Source organism: Microchirus variegatus, assembly GCF_963457635.1.
Source record: "Microchirus variegatus genome assembly, chromosome: 4".
Taxonomy (NCBI): domain Eukaryota; kingdom Metazoa; phylum Chordata; class Actinopteri; order Pleuronectiformes; family Soleidae; genus Microchirus; species Microchirus variegatus.
The window spans coordinates 8,997,640-9,017,035 of NC_139805.1; the positions used below are offsets into that span (position 1 = coordinate 8,997,640).

The following is a 19,396-nucleotide window of genomic DNA, read 5'->3' on the forward strand; positions in this document are numbered from 1 at the left end:
TAGGATTGTATGTGGAACGACTAAAGCGTCCTCTGAAGAAAATCTAAAGTAAAAGCAGAGAACAGATTATATCAGATTGCGGGTATTTATAATAAAAGGATTAAAAGTCCCTCATTGTGTTGAGCATGGCACATTCTCCGTGTGCTCTCCTACATCATAATAGAGCGCAGGAGAGAAAGTGATCCTGATTTGATAACATCCTAATGGAGTGAATGTGGGAGCAGCCTTTCAGCTTTTAGTTTATGCAATTTAAAATACAAGTGCTTTGGAGTAAGATGCACATGGGAAACAGCTTTTAAGATTAAATCTCACGTCGGGCACCTCTTGAGAAGTTGCTAGGCTAAATAAAGTTGTAGGCGTTTTCATGTTCTATGTGGTGAAGCAAGCTTAGTACACAGAAGGTGCTGGCTTCACTCCCCTTTTCATTAATATTTTCTACCTTGATCAATGAATGAGGAAGTTTATGGAAGGCAGTGAACGAGTGAGCTTTAATTCCACTCAGCCTCAGTTTTCAAATGTCTAGTTTTATTTGACAGTTCAGAGCAACGGTGGATATTGAATGAATGAATATTTGTTACCTTCCACTGGAGAAACTTGAACCTGCTGTGTATGTTATGCTATAAAAGGAGACTGACATAATTACTGGATGACTATAATAACCATTCATTGATCAATCCTTGTATACTTGGATATAAAACATCAGTGCCTTTTACTTGTTACTTAACCCTCTTATGACCATTATGATATTCAGGCCACCTGGATTTATTTTGATTTTATGTGTGTAGAATTGTCAAAACATTTTCATTGAGTGAGTGCATCTGCCCTTTTTTCCAAGAACTCTTTCACTCTCAATATCGGGCAGTAATTCAATTGTTTAGGAATTATGGTACTGGGAAGCTGACGTCACAAACGTGTGATGCACTGGTGAATCTCGTCAGTGATAGGATGGTTGTTTAGTCCTGAGGGCTTCCATAATGACAAGTATATGGGCGCAAAGCTCTTTCTCTGATTTCGGGTATCTTCTGTGCTGTGCCACCCTGGACAGATTGCCAGTCCACAGTTTTTTTTAATTTTCTATATATCGCAAATGGTCGAGTAGTTATGGTTATGAGTACACATGCCAAATGGTAACAGAAGGGTTAAATCCTATGTTTGGTTGTTTTAATGACATGCCATTCAACTTAATTTGTCAGTTTAAGAAACAAGAGAGGATAATGTAAATCCCTGAAGTTGTGTGAAGCCAAAACTGGTCGGCAGTGTTTAAAAAGAGGGCAGCACAGCGAGCACTGACATTGTAGAAGAGGGCTTTAACGCAGGCTGTGGCACGGCCATTGAAGATTAAGCAAAGGAATTAACTGGGTGTGTGTTTGTTCTCTCCTCTTCACGTTTGTCTATAATGCCCTTGTCATCATGAGAGTGGGGTTAATCAGATAACATTTTAGGTTGGAAAGCTGAAGCTACCAATATAATAAACAATATGTCCAGTGGGTCGATTATCAGCCATGTCATCAGTAAAGCCTGCTAACATCCTCTCACATCCCACAGGTCTGACCCGAGACTTAATTAAAGTTCTATTAAGGAAAACCTTAAACTGCAGCTTAATTGTAGGCCGAGATAATTGTGTTGACATATATACATTGTTGTATCGTTGTGTTGTCTATAAATGTTCCTTCATTTTGTGAAAACCAATCAAATGTTGCTATTTCAAAATAACCAAAAAATTCTGTAATATTTTTCTGATTTCTTCATTGAAAATTACTTTCTTGGTAGTAAACTATTGGCTTTTAAGGTTTCCTCAGTACTGCAGCCTTGATACAGAAATTATAAGTTTAATTGTTTAATCCATCCATCTATACTTTGCGGTTTGTCATGTTTCTTTTAGGTCATGCTTAATAATTACTCATATTGTCAGTATTTATTGTCATGCTGGTAATTGTGGACAGTAATGTGATAAAATTCATGAATTAATTCAAATGATTACCAGACTTTTATTCATTTTTATTAATCAATCGTTTTAATTTAATTCTTGGTGTGTTATTGTTGTTTTGAAAAACATATAATAATTGAATGTAGAAACTTCTATAATAATGTATACATTGTGTAATAACCTTTTCTCTATTTTTTCCTCTTCTCTCTCAGGAACCTATAAAGTCGAGGGCGCCGCAGCTCCATTTGGAGTATAGATTTTACAAACAGTTGGGAAATTCAGGTAAGAGATGCCAACTGAGTATTAACCGCTGATGAACAGCAACATGACTGTAAACAGGCTCATTTACAGTAGATGCCTTTGTTGGAAACAGAAACTCATACTTGCCACTGCTGTTCTAATAATGACATCATAATGTAGAAATACATGCTTTGTACAAGTACATGAATAGAAGATGGCAGAGATGTAATAGTATAAAAGGGTCAGACTCAGTTATGGAGGTGGTTTAGTCAGTTGATTCGACTTGATTTTTTGTGCTTCTTCATCATCAACAGACATAGCTGGTTTTGGTTTGCTCTTTTGTCCAGTTCTTGTAATTGAACATCTTATTCAGGAATGCCTTGGTGACATAACAGCAAATGTAGCACACATTTAGGTTGTTTAGGTTGTTTTCTCTGAAAGCAATGGTCTTCAGTGAGTACTTGATTTGACCTTTATGTGACGGTTATTGCACAGCTATTGTTCAATCAAGTTTCCCCATGTTGTATAAGGGTAAGAAAAATATTTACCTTCTTGTACAGTTGGTTTCATAGTACACGTTATATTCATTTTTGGTAAATCACCTCAACAGATGGCAGAGGCTTGATTGTTCCACAACAATTTTCAGACCATGCAAATGTGCTATGATGCACAGCTGTGGCTCTGATGCAGCAGCTTTTTGCTCTGCTCTGCCTGGTCAGCTTGTAACAGGAGGAAGTCTGACAGGCATATTTTAGTTTTATAGAGTGCTGAGTCCCTTTGAGTTCAGAAAATGCAGAAAGAAGTTAACTGTGAAACGGGGCCACACTTTGAGGGCATGCCATGATAACTTATAGCTCAATGCTTGGCAGGCAGAACTCGACATGACTGTAGCTCGCTTCAGCTGTGTGCATTCCCACAGTGGGCATAGCCAGGCAGACTTCGTCTTGCCCCCTCTGTAGCTTGCACATGAGCACATACACATTTACTTGGCCAATACTTAAACCCTCAACAGTCAGTTTTTTCATCAGGAAAATTTTATATGTGAGTAAATGTTTTGTCCTTATTCTACAAATTTCAGAAGTTGCAGTGACCCTCTCTGTTCAACAAGTACAGCTGTAGTTTAGTGACACATGCCAGATTCTTGGGTCCTTGTGCCAAAAGCCCTCCACTGTTGATAAGGAGGTTGGGCGTTAGGGCAGTCCTTGACTATTTATAGATGTCCCTGCAATTGGCCTGTTATGTTGTGTCTACTTCGACAGAGAGCCCCAGAGCCGCACTACCCTCCTCCTCCCTGATTGAATGTGTGCTACCTGCAGAAAGGGGGAAACTCTTGATAGCAGGGTGTGGCTTATTTGTATTGATGGATAAACATGTTTTAATCTGGTCTCTTGACATTTCTAATCTCTCACAATGCATGCCCACACATACACCAACCCATGTGTAACTGCAGTTGCCATGTCCTGTGCCAGTTTCCTTGATAATAGAACAGGATTTCTCCAGTACAGGCTTGCCTCCCTCTGCATTTGTTTGTTTCACGCAGCTCCACCAAACAGCTCGTCAACGCCTGTATCTGTCACACGTGCCGTTGTTTCCAATCATTTTCAGACCTTTATTGTGGAATATTTGCATGACCAGCAGATCTGTGCTTTCGCACGTAAAGAGTCCTGGGATTTTATTGAGTACAGAGGTGCATTAAGTAGAAGTTTATTATTTGCGGCAATTTTCAAAGCCAATCCCTTTGTAGAACTGCAGCAGCACCGTCAAGCAGATGACCTCATAAAAAGATTATTACAATCTGTTACCCTCAGTTGAAATACACATTCAAAAGACTGTTGACATTTTTGCCAGAACTACTCAAAAAAAGTATAAAAAAGTTTAGATATTTGAATGCTTAAATTGTACATCTTTTAAAGATAGTCATACTTCTTCAGAATCTATCATGAGAAACCCCACACACATGAGTATGAAAGTAGTGTCACAAAGGGAGCAGGCACAAGGCAAATAGCAGAAAAGTGTATTCAGTCATTTTTTTTCGTTTATTTGTTTTCCTGATGGGAGTTGCAATAACCACTGCAGCCCAAGTTAAAGGCTGTAAATACTTGGAATAATCGGTAACAATAAGTCAAGTATTGACATTTCCTTCCTTTCTCGATGAGTGCACAACCCTAAGGCGTCTTGTGGGATTGTTGGACTTGTGAGCTACTCTATGTTGCATTTGTAGCTCCAGGCTCTGTCTGTGCAAGCCTGATCACATTTCAGCCTTGTGAAAAAATCTCCAGAGCACTAGGCTAATGGAAGTCACTACTACTGCTCCTCCTCCTCTCAAGGCACTCCCGCTCCATAATCTAAATCTTTAATACGTATTCCCTCTCCACTCCTCGTCTCCCTGGTCTTCTCTCTTCATGTCGTCTTCTTCATGGCCCTTAATTTTTTGACATCTCAACTTAGGACAACATTGTCTTTCGCTGTCATGATGCAACCTTCCCACTTGTTATGTGTTGTTCGAGAGGGCTCGCCTCGTGATACAATGGGTTAGATTGTCTCAATTTGTCAAGGCGGCAGCGGTCAGGGCATCGTTATGTTGGCCTGCAGAGAAAGGCTGACCATTGTCCACAAAGCTGAATGCAGCTTATAAGATTTATTTTCTGACACAAAATGTAATATGTAGCTGTTATTCCACACATGTATCCTGAGAGAGGTGATCAAGTTGGTGTTTTTGAGATTATCCGCTTGCTAAATTTATCATTTAGATTTTGAAAAGAACATAAATGTTGTCGGATCAAATATTTGATTTTGGGCAAGTAATGTCACAGTATATGTTGGGCTTTGAACTGGAATCACCACAAGATGTTCTTTGGGCTTTTTACCCCACCAGTCAGATTGCTGCTTACAGCTGCTGTAAAGCATAATCTTTATTTACATCCACTAGCAGAAGATTATAATGCACTGTACTCTCTTATGATGACTATGTTTTGGATGCACTCTAGATTAGGGCCTAACTGTGATGAGTCAAGTTCCCGGTGATCCTTTTCTCTCTCTTTGTCATCGTTATCATTACCAGGAAGATCCTATAAACTGGAGTATTTGTATGCCCATGCACACATAGTGTATCTTGTTGCCCTATTGGACCATTAGGGTAATCGGATAAATGTACCTGTAATTCCGTTTACATTCCAAATCTAGACAGACAGACTGTTGTGGAAGACGGACTCATTTCTATTCTCAAAAGTCATTTATCTTTAGCTCACACCAGTGTGATCAAATGTCCGTTCTCTCATTTCCTTTTTTTAATCTGTATTTTAATCTCTCAGACTCTTTCAGTCTGAGTCACCGTCTCTCCTTCTGGACTCTCACACCACATGAGTGCTGGTGCCACAGCGGGCATAGCAGCATTGATGTGGTGTCTTCTGGTTAGTTGGGTTCCAGGGATATGGTTGGCTTGTAGATACTGTGCCAATGCTGATAGGAAATGGCCTCCGGATTGCAGTATTGGACACATGACACCTGTGTGTGGCTGTGGCTTTGATTTTGTCAGAAGTTATTGGATATTTTCTGTTATTTTCTAACCCTTTACTGTAAGTAAAGATGTATGGCAAAGTTGAACCATCTGCATTCCTCAGAAGACATACACACAACTAAGGAGTGGGTGTGGAGGTTTATAATAGCAGTAACCCTTTTTTTTGACTTGGTTTCATTCACCTTTTACTACCGTTTGCTGCTTTACTTTGGTAAACCACACCTGCCTCTGTCAAACCTGTTGAGGTTAAATCATCATACTCTCCACAGTGTGAGCGAAGAGTCTCCTCCCATATTACATTTCTTAGCAACACCATGTTGTTGATTCATTTCAGTGAATGAAGCACCCTTACACTACTATGCCAATACTGTACATCATTTTAAATGAATTACAAAAAATAGCAAGTCAGGTTTGTGTGAGGCAGTGATGAAACTGAAGCAAAAGCAGATTCTGCTATATATGAAAACTGCACTGACCACATCACATAGTATCTATTATATCTTATTAATAATAATAAGATGATGAAGAAGTCATTAAACCAAAATGTAGCAGCAACAAAAAAACGATAAAGGGAATGTTAGAATAGAAAGTAAAAGGGGTAAGTTAAATAAACATCAATTAAGGAAATACAAAATAAACATTCAAATTAAATTATTTGATTTCATAAAAGGAAGTGTCAGAATAGTAATGGTATTGATAACTGTAGACATGACACAGCCAACTGATTGTGTTTGTGTTGGTGTGTGTCTCCACAGAGGGAATCCCTCAGGTGTATTACTTTGGTCCTTGCGGGAAATACAATGCCATGGTGCTGGAACTGCTCGGACCCAGTCTAGAGGACCTGTTTGACCTCTGTGACCGCACCTTCTCCCTCAAGACCGTCCTCATGATAGCCATACAGCTGGTAAGCCCGGGAATTGGGTGACATCATTGCCATGGATTCGGGATGATCAGGAATCAACAAATGCACTGACTAAACATTACTGTCATTACTGTCTAATATTAAATTCAGCTTTTGCAACATCCACTCTATAGTATTTAGTAATTTAACTTTCTAATATTGTATAAAACTATCAAAAACGTTTCCTCAATTATTATTATATTTAATTGAATGGAATGCCTTTTCTTTTCTTGTTTGAAAACTGCTTGATTTATAAAGTAAAAATCACTGTAGGCCAATCTTTGCTCTTTTCTGTTCTTGCCTAGATAACACGGATGGAGTACGTCCACACCAAGAGTCTGATATACAGAGATGTGAAGCCAGAGAACTTCTTGGTTGGGCGGCCAGGAAGCAAGAGGCAGCACACCATCCACATTATTGACTTTGGTCTGGCCAAAGAGTACATAGACCCTGAGACCAAAAAACACATCCCCTACAGGGAGCACAAGAGTCTGACTGGGACAGCACGCTACATGAGCATCAACACACACCTGGGCAAAGGTAAGAAAGCTACAAGGAAGTGCTTCAAGTTTGTGTTGCACACTTGTTCTCTTCATTGTACAAATATGATATTACCGCACCTAAGGGGTTTCCTTATTATGAAAACTTTCATGGTCATGCTGTAATGATTAATTTCTCTTTAATGCATCTTTCAGATTAGCCTTTTTAATGTCCTTATTTCCTAGATATTTTTGAAAGAGACTTTGCTATATGCTATTCACCATGTGCCACAGAGAGTTAACGGTGTGTACATTTTAAATCCAGCCTGTCACCTCAGGAGGCGATTCATTGATTAGTTCTTCTAGTTCTTGAAGGAGAGTGAATGAGTGGGTGGAGAGTTCTGTTGAAAACAATGGGAAGAAAACCTGCACACTGTTGCTTCTCCACTACATATTATTTGGCCAAGCCTCGTCTTTGGCTCATTTTGGGTTTCACTCTATGTAGTTTATTTTAATTCTTGAAAAACTGTAGATGTATGGTAAACATCCTACTGTACAGCTGCCTGTTTTTCTTGTCTGCTGGTTACATGATGAATTTGTTTCTCACATCTAATCTAATTTTCTCATCTTGTTCTCTTAATTCCAGAGCAAAGTAGAAGGGATGATTTGGAGGCACTGGGTCACATGTTCATGTACTTCCTTCGAGGAAGCCTACCGTGGCAGGGCCTTAAGGTAATGTTGTAAATTGTTTGACGTCAGGCATGTTTGCACATAAGGATTTGCATCACACTGCTGTAATCAACCTGGTGTTTAGCTCATTTACCCTTTTCTTGATGCACTTGGTTCTTTTATATAGAACCAATAATATCTACAGGAGAAAGCCTAGTTTTAACAACATCTTCTTGTGGGGATTGTTCACAGTCTCTCCATTGATGTGCCTGTCAAATGGGGAGCATTATAGTGGTGTTTATTTTCCACATCACTCTGAGATAAAAGCAAGGAGTGAAGAAAAACAAATATTCTCTCACCGAGTGAGCTCTATGTCCTGAAGTAATCCTCACATTTTTGTGTTTCTTATTAAAAGTAATTGTGAGCTGTGGTTTTCTCGTCCTCCCTCTGCCACTTTTTGTTTTTTGTCGTACCAGCTGATTTGGATGATTTTGCACTCATTCCCCTTGTATTATTAATTTCTCAGACAGTTTATCTTTTTTAAATGATTTTAACTCATTTATCATGTCCGCTGCAGTAGTGCTGCCTTTTTCCTAATCAAATATTCATTTACCAAATTGAATATTTGTATTGTTTTTGATTATATAATAAGATTTGGAATCAAATTTGATAACAGCCTTAGGTTCTTTTTCCCCCCCCACGTACACCACAACTACTTGCCAACAAACTGCCATATGCCATCACTTCACTATATTTGCAGTATGATTTGTCTCTTCTGTCGATGAAAATTTGTAGGACACTGTATAAACCGGGTTGCAGTGTTGCTGGGGCTTTTTGAAGTGTTCAATATCAAAGGTGTATGTAGAATAGACTAGAAAGACAAGGTGCCTCATTCTGAACATTTGTTATGTGGGAGGAAGCTCTCGCTTAGATGAATGTGGGGGATGTTTGGTGGCTCAGGCCAAAGCAAGTTCTCACCAACACAGTCAGCATTTAATCATAAAAGTATAGTGACCAGATATGGATACAACATTGACTGTTTATTTCTCTTCAAGGCCGACACATTGAAGGAGAGGTATCAGAAAATTGGGGACACCAAACGAGCGACGCCAATTGAAGTGCTTTGTGAAAGCTTCCCTGGTCAGTAGAACCAGCTTTCACCATTTTACTGCACATCTTCCATGTTTGGATTCTAGTTTTCTCTTATTTGACTATGTTCCCTTTTGTTACAGAAGAGATGGCCACCTACCTGCGCTATGTGAGGAGGCTGGACTTCTTTGAGAAGCCTGATTACGACTACTTGAGGAAGCTCTTCACTGATCTGTTCGATAGGAATGGCTATGTCTTTGACTATGAGTATGACTGGGTCGGCAAATCACTTGTGAGTGCCTCTCACTGAATCCACTCATCTCCCTCTTTGATTGGTCCTCCAAGTCTAATCACTGCAGTTGCTTCATTTCTTTCTCTCTAATCATTATGATCATGACTGAGTCCTGTTGCAAACCCTGTTATCCAAAATCCTACACATTTTAGGCCATAAGTACCTAGGGTGAAATTTGATGGTTCACTGTTTGCACTAGTGTGACCAGAAAGGATGTAAGCACTTTCACAACTTTCTTCTCTTTTCCACTCTCTTTGCCATTTCCCCCTTCTTCATTGGTTTATGTGACAGACAGAGCTGTTCTTCATTTGTGTAGTAGTTTTAGCATTTCGTCTCCAAAATGCGAGACGCGCATCTGTTAGCAGTTCAAGTTGGTGGCCTGGCCGAAAGTACATATGAAGGGTTAATTCTAAAGCTACAAAAACTAAAGCATTAATTTAAAAAAAGTGATAATACAATTTCACAAACATGCTCAACTGGTGAATTTTCAATTTCTGCTACTAAACATTAGACATTAGATCGGATCTTTTATCTCCTGTAACGAACAGTTGTTATCCTCACCTTTCAGCCCACACCGATTGGCCCCATCCCCAGTGACACGCCCCTGCCGCCCAGCAGCAGAGACAAAGCACAACAGCAGACCAAAAACCAGGTGAGGTCATCAACATTAACAACACAACAAACACCGCACCCATTCACCGGTCTGTCAGTCTAAGTGACTGACCTGTCATCCAACCAACCCTGTCATTCAAGTTCCCCTGCCAGGCCGCGTCCTACTGTAAGCACCTTCCTGGAGAAAATGGCTGCTGTTCACTTCCAGTTTTCCTTCATTCCTGGTTCTTTTTATCTGCTGTGGCAGTGAAGTCATCTTTGCTTGAGGAATTGTCAGACATCATGACTTGGAAAAAAAAAAAAGTTGCCTAGTCATACATTAACTGACGCCGTCATGAGACACACCCACAGTTTCTTCTGTGAAACAAATCCAGTTTTTGACTTCCATTTATTCTTTACACCATGCCACTCTAAGCTCCAGTCATTGCATGCATGAGGTGAAAATGCAAATTGCATTGTTCATACCAATGACACGCTATATATGCTTAGGGTGTGACAGGTGTAGGTTTTTTTTTTTTGCATGCTATCAGCGTCTTGTGATATAAGTTTGAAGATACTGAATATGATAGTTTTATTGTAGAAGCAATGTATGATATATAAAATCGTTCTGATTAAAAATCATAGTACAAGTCATGCTGAGGGGTCACTTTTCTCTGTAGCGCCATATAGGTGGTGCATTAAATTTATGACTGACTTATTACTGTGGACTCTAGCCTTTTTTTTTTACTGCTCTTTTTTTTTTATCAAGATTGGCTCGGTAATATCTTTGCCCTTTCTCTACCATGCTTATTAACTGTGAAACGTCCAGGTTGAACGGTCAGTCATATCATCGATAAATATGTACTGTAGACTAAGTATTGTAAAACAATATTGCCTTTGTGGATCACAACAGATAGATGACTGTTGTGTTAATATTCAGTGCTAGCAGAGGTGAACGAGGCCAATTTCTTTTACTCCTGCATGACTTTATCAGTGTGTCGATCTGTGCTTCACATAAAATTGTTTGCTTCCCTCTTCTTCTTTATTAACATAGTTTGTCTTAACGAGCCTGCTTCTGCTTGGGAGATGTCTTCTATAATTTTTTTTTATTCACTCCCTCCACACCTCTGCCCACACCCCCCCTCCCCTCCCACCACATTGCCTCACCCCTGACCCCACAACCCTCGTTCCCCTCCCCCCTTTTCCTTCTCACCACACTGCCACCACCTGCCTCCACCCTCTTTGCTCTTTGCATCAAGTCTCCTGAGCCCAAAGGAAGTGAGTCTCAGCCCACTCCCGTGACCAATAAGGAGACTCTGGGGTCGCACCTCACAGCTGAACGGCTGGGGGGTTCTGTTCAGGTACTGCTGCTGCTGCTGCTCAGATGGCTAATGCATGAGGCTATATATTTTTTGTCTGATCCCCCTCATTCCTCACAGACTTCACATTGCCTGCCCCTTCAGGTGCTTTTTGTCACCTCTGTGTGTGCATTGCACTGTTTGAATCCCAGCGTGTTTGTGTCCTGCCTGCTCTGTTTGCTCTCATTCCCCTCATCTGCTGTAGGCTGCTCATAAGAAGGGCCACGCAAAGATGACAGCCAGCAATCATTGTTTTGCAAGAAAAAAAAGAAAGATGCCAGTAGATCTTTTTAATTTCTGCCTTGCAACAAATATTTGAGATCTATTAAAATTGTAAATCTTATAAAACTATACTATTAAGTTTTGTAAATGCCTATTTCTGTGGAGTTCAGTGGCCTCTAAAATAAATATGGCACTATTATGCCACCTACTGTCTCATGATGAAATTGCAGCTTTTAAACTATAAGTTCACATTTTTTTTCCAAGCGTACATACATTGGAGTTGATGATGTCTAAATTTGTAATCATCAAAATGTTGAAAACATTTTTAATTATTTAAATACAAATGAATAGGTTGCTTTTGCTCTCACCTTCTGTCCAGTTCGTCTGAAACTGCTTTATGGAGTTAAAGTCTGGAGACTCTGCTGCTCTTCCATTATGTGAAGCCATTGTCTTGTTCTGGTCCAAAGTTATGAGTCATTATTTTGTAGATACACTCCTAAACAACCGGTCTGTAATCCTTTTGTTATTTTCCTTTTCATAAGTTTGAAAGAAGTAAGCAGAGTAACTTCCTGCAGTACAGTATTGTTATATAATGCACTAGAAGGCGTAGTGAAACAGTTTGTTCCAACGCTGCTAGACAGAGTAGGGTTGTGGAAAGTGATGATAGAAACAGTGTGATGATCAGAAAATGTATTCACAACAATATTTTTGATAAAATTGTCACAATTTTCCATATAACACTCATGCAGGCAGAAAATCAGAACTTGGAAGAGATTGAGCCTGACGCAGAACAGATAAACTGTGAACCAAAGAAAAATAAGAAAATCAGAGGGACTACTTCTGTTCCCTGTACATTGTTTGGATATGAAACGTCTGACATTCTAATTCCCACAGCAAACGCAAACACCACAAACTTTAATCACCTCCACAAGAATTGTGTCAAACATTACAGAGAGAGGTGCCACTAATAACACAGCCCAGGTATTGATGGTGCAGGAGGTTTTTTTGCTCACTCTCTGTCAAACAATTGTGATGATTTGCTCTGAAATGGAATATGAACCTATGTAGGGATATTGTATGTGACATGTTTTTATCATATTGCACAGCCCCATGACAGGGCCGTTGTAAATTATCAGCACCTAAATGAATTGTTCATGTCCAATTGTCTCATTTAAATTTATCAACTTATTTCAATTTATGTGACTTTTGTGTTTCCACACAGTTGCAGTAGAGAACCAAAATGAAAAGATATTTACTAGTTTTTTTAGAATTACATCCACTGCATCTGTGGTGTTTGTGAAAGGAATTTCGTCTGTTAGAAACAGCAGGAATACGAACAGCAAGCACAGCTTGTTTCAGTTTCCATGTGTGCATGTGAAGTACCCGACCTTTTTATTTTTAAAACAGACATGGAGAAATGTGGACATATCCTTTACATTTTGTTGAAGTTGCTTTATTGGGACAAGGCTACACGGTTACTGCTTTTCTCATTTGAGAAGGTCAATAGATGAAGACTGCATATCTCACATGATTGTTCATCTCCACCCTGCACAGACTCGGTGTACGTGTGTGTGTCATCAGTGTGTTGTGCTTTTCTGTTAATGCAGGTGATGAGCTCAACGAATGGCGAGCTGAACACTGATGATCCCACAGCCGTACACTCCAACGCTCCCATCACTGCTCCCACTGAGGTCGAAGTGGCTGATGAAACCAAGTATGAAAGTGTCTCCATGCACAGAAAACATCATTCTGTCTTATCTGGGAACCATGTGCATTTTATTGGATCTAGACCCAGCTGTGAATTGGAAGCTCATTGAGTCTCATTAGCTTTTTAAGTAACTCCAACTGTGTGTGCTGTGTCATTGTGAGCTTAGAAAGAAGACGGGAAGTCTTAAGGAACAAAAAGCTGAAACGGAATTAAAAATAGTATTGGTGTGTAAGAGAGTGTATAACCTCTGCGAAAACAGTGTATTAACATGCATGTTAAAAGTCCGATTTTAGTCGGACTAAGACAGTAATTTGGTTTTCTAATGTAAATCTGACTAAAATAGCGCTAGTCTTAGATGGAGTCCGATTACTCCTGCATGTATACGCTTAAAAGGTCTGGAGTTGGACATGGCGTTCTGTGCATCCAACAACATTTCCTCCCAAGTCCCAGAAGTGGGAGATGACGTATAAACTGCAGTACTGTTGCTTTCTTTGGACAACACAACAACCACAAGAGCTATGATCGATCTAATTTGTATCACGATTAACATGTACAGCAGGTACCAAACATACAGAACCAAAACGGGATCCATCTCGTCGTTCAATGTGTGTTTTTATGTGACGTAAAGGTCAACAGGAAACTGATTCAATACACAATAGCTTATAGAGCGATACAGCGCCACCTACACAAGGCGGAGTCGGACATACGCGGCCAATTAAACTGTGCATGTTAACATACTGAGCGCTACCTCAGGTGTGCCGGAACTTTCTGAAAGGATGTTTCTCGGTTGATATTCCAACTGTTCTCTTTTGTGGGAAAACGGGTAGCCTGGCTTTTTTGTGTTTTAAAAAAAAAAAGCATGCCAGTGATTTACATGTACTGTCTTCACTTCCTACAACAAAGTAAATGTGAAAACAAATGTTTTCCCCTGTATTCCTACCTTCACATCACTACTCTAATGGAATTGTTGCTGTGTTTTCCCGCAGGTGCTGTTGTTTCTTCAAAAGGAGAAAGAGGAAAGCCCTCCAGAGGCACAAGTGAAACAAGAGAATGGAGAGAACTTGAAAACATTGTGTCACTGTCAAGTTTTAAATGGAAGCAACTTCACAGATCCCCTTGCCTCTTGTCTCTTTCCAGCTTCCCCTTCACCTCTTTACTCCTCTCACCTTGTTCCCCCTGTCACTTTGTACCCTGCCTCACCGCCCCACTCTCTCTCTCTCTCTGTCCCTCTCTCTGTCTGTCTCTCGATCTCAGTGCTCCCCCCCCAGCTACTGACGAGTTAAAGGAATGTTGCAGTCCTACTGACTCCACAACAGACTCTTGATTCCTTTACTGACGAAAAATGAACGTACCTACATTACAACGGGGGGCTTGAGAGAAAAAGTAAAAAAGCTGTAACAATGAAACTCGAATACCGTGGCGTGAATATGAAAAAAAGATACTGTTTGAAACAGTTGTTGTATTCTAGATTCCATAAAGAACGTGTATTGTTCCAACAGCCAACTGTTGATCAGGGGAATCATGGAAGTGGTTCAAGTGAAAGAAATCTGCTCCTTAGGAAATTTCTTGTTTTCTTGTTTTCTTGTTTTTTTTTTTTCTTCCTTTGGTGTGTGTTTTGGGATCAAGGTAAAGAGGAAAAGGTGAACTATGCTGATGAGAGACACGGGAAGCATTTCATCTACTGTATAAAACAGAATTTGGAGGATTTTATGTATTATTTTTTTTCTTATTTTGTAATTGAATCCTCAGTTTTTGAAGTCAAATTCCTGCATTGAAAAACTTAATTTTATGTTGTAGTGTTCTGGAGTTCCATTCTTTTCCTCACTCTGGCTTTCTTTATGTTTGTCAACATGGACTTTGTAGCACAGTCACTGGCCTCAGGTACTGTGGAAGATTGAGAGGAACAGATATTAAGCTCTCTTATTATTATTGCACTTTTGGAAAAAAAGAAAAGAAAATGACGGTGGAAAAAACTTTAGGTTTGAAATTAACAGTTAAGAAAACGACTTAATAAAGACTGATCTAGGAAGAGTCCTTCACAACACTTATATCTGAGTTATGGCCGAAACATGTTGTTGATTTACATGAAAGGAGAAAGATATATCTTTCAATTTTTATTTCTTACATCAAAAATAATTTACCAGGAAATCATAGTTTGTGCCTTTCTAAGTAAAATGTTTAAAGCTCATGCGAGTGTCCTGCAATGACATGGATTATTCCCTGGATTATTGTGTGTTTGTGTTCGTTTGTGTGTGTGTCACCTGACAAATGCTGACCTTGTCGGGACCAGTAGTCCTCATAGAGACTAAAACCTGGTCCTAATGGAAAGGAAAGTATCTTATTGTCATTATACAACTGAAATTGTGAGGCCAGATGGAGGGTTGATCAGAGCTGATACGTCTGACTGAATGTGTCTTACGTTCATGCTTGTTTTGATGGGAGGAAACCAGAAAGCCCAGAGGGAACCCACAGAGACGCGGATAGAACACACAGGAAGATCCCAGACACCAGAGCACCTTCTTGCTGCGAGGCAACAGTACTAACCACTAGACTACTGTGTTGCCTAATGAGGCAGAGGCTCATTACTGAGGAACTGCTTAAGTTAAGGGCTAAGATTTTAACTGTATTTGGGTTAAGGCTATGGTTAGGCTTTTAGTGGTTAAGGATCACTGTCCAAATGAATGGGAGTTAATGCAGTGAAAGTAATAGCCGCGTGTGTGTATTTAAGGTCTGCTGTTGACGAGGTCGGTTACATTTTGTCTGGAGGTCACAGACAGACATGTCGCCCATTGAGGTTTTTTTTGATTACAAGGTACATCATGGAACATGAATGTGCTATTTCTGACCCTGAACAAAAAAAAAAGAACCTTGGATTCCAAAGTCAACGTGCACAAGACACACAAATCTGAAATGTTTTGCTCCTGTGAATATTGATGATCATCCTTTTGTCTGACAGCTTCTGTGTCCAGGATTGTTTCACCTGAAATCTGCCCTTTAATCTTGTAGGTCATCAGGGCTTGCAGTTTCTTTGGTTGTGTGTTCTTTAAAATGATACTCTGCGAGTTTCTATTGTTTTTTATTTCCTTAAAGATGAGGGTGTGGGTGTGTAGGAGGCTTATAAAAAAGGACAAGTAAGGCAGCATGAGCAAAGATATCAAGGATTTTCCATCTACACTGCATCTACTCGGTCACCGCTGATGGAGACGACCTGCAGCCACCCACTGAAGACGTGACCATACCTAATCCAGGGTAGGTGGGTGTATCTGTGTTCAACTGAATTCATCCAAATAGTCTAAAACTGTTTTTTTTTACAGTCCTCTGATGAGGAGCTAGTTGAACAGTTATGTGTTTACTCACACAGAGGTGAAGAGAAAGTGCTACAATGGGTTTGTGGCAACTTGTAAAAACCATGACGTGGTTATTTTTATTCTTCCAGACTGCTGTACATGGGGTAGTGTCATTGATCAGTTTGACAGTGTGGCTCGTAATAGTGGGCTGCATTTAGCAGCTGCCCAAACCAGGGTTTAATCGAGTCTGTGCTCAATGTCTGTTAGTTTGATCCTCTCTTTGCATCACCAGGGGCGTTTCAAGACACTTTGGAGGCTCCAGGCAAAATGGACCAGAGCAGAATTGAACAGGAACAAGCTGGTGGCATTTTTTGCCCGCTTAAGGTGTGTCATTGCAGTCTTTTACAGCCACAAACGTTAAGGGAGATCTCACAAAGTGGACGCGGACAGCACAGAGTATGACTGTTCACACCCGACCTTAAAATCCGTAATGGATGTATCTCCTGTTTTATATTGTGGTGGAGGCTGCAGTTAAATGAACTGATTCATGTAGAATATTATGAAACCGCAGCAGGTCATGTGAGCGGTAGGTGTCTAGTTCATCCTTAGGGTGGATTGTAGTTCAGGAATGTGGTCACATGCATCCAAATGTGTTTTTTTGTGACTGAATCTGAGGAGTTTTCAGACCTGGTCATGATGGGATCACTCAGAACAGATGTTAATACCAGGTCTGGATGGGATAAAAATCAGCTGTTCTCAGGGGCCTCTCTCTCAGCTCAGGTCTCTGTACAATTGCTTGCTTTGCTTTTCCATTTATGATGCCCCTGCGCATCAGAGGCCTAATTGGCCTGTTATGGAAAGAGTTATACACTATGTGTGTGAATAAGAGAACTTAGTCTCATTCGGTTTATCTGTTGTTCGCTTCTACTCTGAGTTTGGCCTCCAGAAAATCTGTGCAGGTGTGATGATCACTGTGAAACACAGGGGTGTCTGGGGGACGAGACCACCCTGATTAACATTCGAGATCCCCTGCAAGCCTCAAAGGCTAAATTTGAGGGGGGTCTAAACATGTTACAGTGTAATTGGAAAACATGTTTTTTTTTTTCCTATAGATTTTTGTAATTTCACTTTTACATACAGGATGGATACATGAGCTACATACATAATACACTTTGCATGCTTTCTTATCCTTTATGGCCAGACAAAATATAAATTATTTTATTTGTAATTTTGTATTTTAATTTTTAAGTTTGAATTATTTGCCTTCCAAATGGCGCTGTGGAAAAGGCCCACACAAGGCCACATCTGACAGGGAAGATAGCCAATACTGCAGAGTGGCACCTGTGGTGGTGACACAGTATTATTAATGGGTATTTTGCACTCTGGTGATATATTGGATGTACTTTACACCTGTGGTTGCATTGCACATGAATTCTACAAGACAGTTGGTGTGCTGAAGGAGAAGCAAGACAAAAACCTGGCATTTCCCAGGTGTCACATTTAAACGTGTCCTACAGTATGTAAGTGTTTGTCTTTATCGGGTGTTTTCGAGGTAAAAGTCTTATAATAAAAATATGAAATGCTCCAGATAAACTACTGTAATGTGGAACTTATGTAAACAACAAATGTCAGTTATAGTCAAACAATCATCCAATGAGTCCAATGACTATGCTGATGATTAGCTCCACGTGGATCTCTTTATTTCTCATGTTTTGCAATTTTTGGTTCCCCCAGTGACTTTCTAATCCTGCACACAGCATTGGATTGAAATTGATTAAGAAATTCTGAATTAAGTGATTTTGAACGTGGTGTGGTTGATGGTGCCAGAGAAGCTGGTCTGAGGTTCCTTGGTAGGAACTTGTTCTAGCCCAAGACAAACAAAAAAAAGTCCATTTGGACCATGGCCTCAACTCAACAGGAAGTCAGCCATTTTGAATTTGGCATCCATCCTGGCCAATTGCACACAATTGTTTTTGTTATTTGCTTAATTTTCTACACACTCTGGTCACATTCCTCAGCTCCACTCTGACCACATATCCTAGTATTTCTGATTTTCCTCCAAGTACCACAAGAGGAAGCTTGTGTACAAGTGGTGGTACACGTGCCATAGATCTGAGGTAACACTACTGACAGTACTCAGAGCACCTTCTCTGAACCACACCAGGAGCCGCCACTGCCTCTTTAACAGGTGTGTACCTAAAAAAAGTGGCTGGCAACTGCAGGTGGCCCCCAACACTCGGAGCCTGAGGGCTGTTTTTACTGAAATGTGCAGTGACCAGCCGCATCCCAGTCCCCCTTAAAAACAATGGGTGATTTGCAATGACATCTCAGTAGGAAACCTCCCTAAAGGGGCTCCACCTCACTTTAAAGGTACAATATGTAGTATTTATGGGTTTATATAACCCAAAATCCACTTTTTTATACATATTATGTGCTCCTGCATTATCTAGTCGCTGTATAATAGTTTTTGTTTCATTTTCGTAGTGTTTCAAAAAGTCATGTAAAATAACATGACCACGGACCGCGGTTGCATAGCCACTGTTAGCAGCGAGACGCCATGTTTCTACCGGAGCCTGTAAGGACAAACGCGAGAGAACAAAACAAGCGTCTCTTTACTTGTAGCGGAAGTCCCGCCTCCTCTCTCTCCGCTTCGTCTGCTACGGCCGCGGTAGCTCGCCCTCTCCCTCACCTCACGAACCTCATCTGCTGACACGGAGAAAGACGACGAGGACGACATTTGACCGGCTGCGGATACCGTAGCGCTCAGGGAAGGGAGGGGGTGAGCAGAGCAGCAGGTCTTTGTTGTAAATTTCAGCCTCTCCTCTAGATGGCACTATAAACTACTTATTTCCCCTTTAACCGCCGTGAAGTTATAGTTCTGCAAGTTGGCAAATTAAGAGGATTATTTGCAGTGTAATGCATATCTTTTTTACTCAGTTTATATATGTTTTTTTCCAGTTATTTACAGTATTTTATTGTTCTATATATTTATATTGTTTTATAATGTGGGTTCTTTACAGTGTAATGTATTGTTTTTTTACTAAGTTTATATAGTTTTTTAAAAGCTATTTACAGTATTGTATTGTTCTTTACATTTATATTTTCACATACTTTTT

General features: G+C 40.1%; 1 protein-coding gene across 3 annotated transcripts in view; it reads left to right on the forward strand.

The window, feature by feature from the left end:
* The window catches only part of csnk1g2b (casein kinase 1, gamma 2b), a 30,188-nt gene extending 15,040 nt beyond the window's left edge, over window positions 1-15,148 (forward strand). For 2 of the 3 annotated variants that reach the window (XM_083888473.1, XM_083888474.1), the window contains exons 3-11: window positions 2,140-2,209; window positions 6,440-6,588; window positions 6,891-7,125; window positions 7,711-7,796; window positions 8,789-8,873; window positions 8,966-9,114; window positions 9,683-9,766; window positions 12,893-12,999; window positions 13,980-15,148. In XM_083888473.1, the coding sequence (XP_083744599.1) occupies window positions 2,140-2,209; window positions 6,440-6,588; window positions 6,891-7,125; window positions 7,711-7,796; window positions 8,789-8,873; window positions 8,966-9,114; window positions 9,683-9,766; window positions 12,893-12,999; window positions 13,980-14,034 (1,020 nt within the window). In that variant the 3' untranslated portion in view covers window positions 14,035-15,148. The remainder of the gene's footprint in view (window positions 1-2,139; window positions 2,210-6,439; window positions 6,589-6,890; window positions 7,126-7,710; window positions 7,797-8,788; window positions 8,874-8,965; window positions 9,115-9,682; window positions 9,767-12,892; window positions 13,000-13,979) is intronic. The other variant, XM_083888475.1, reaches the window with a different exon arrangement.
* Window positions 15,149-19,396: the final 4,248 nt, after the last annotated feature.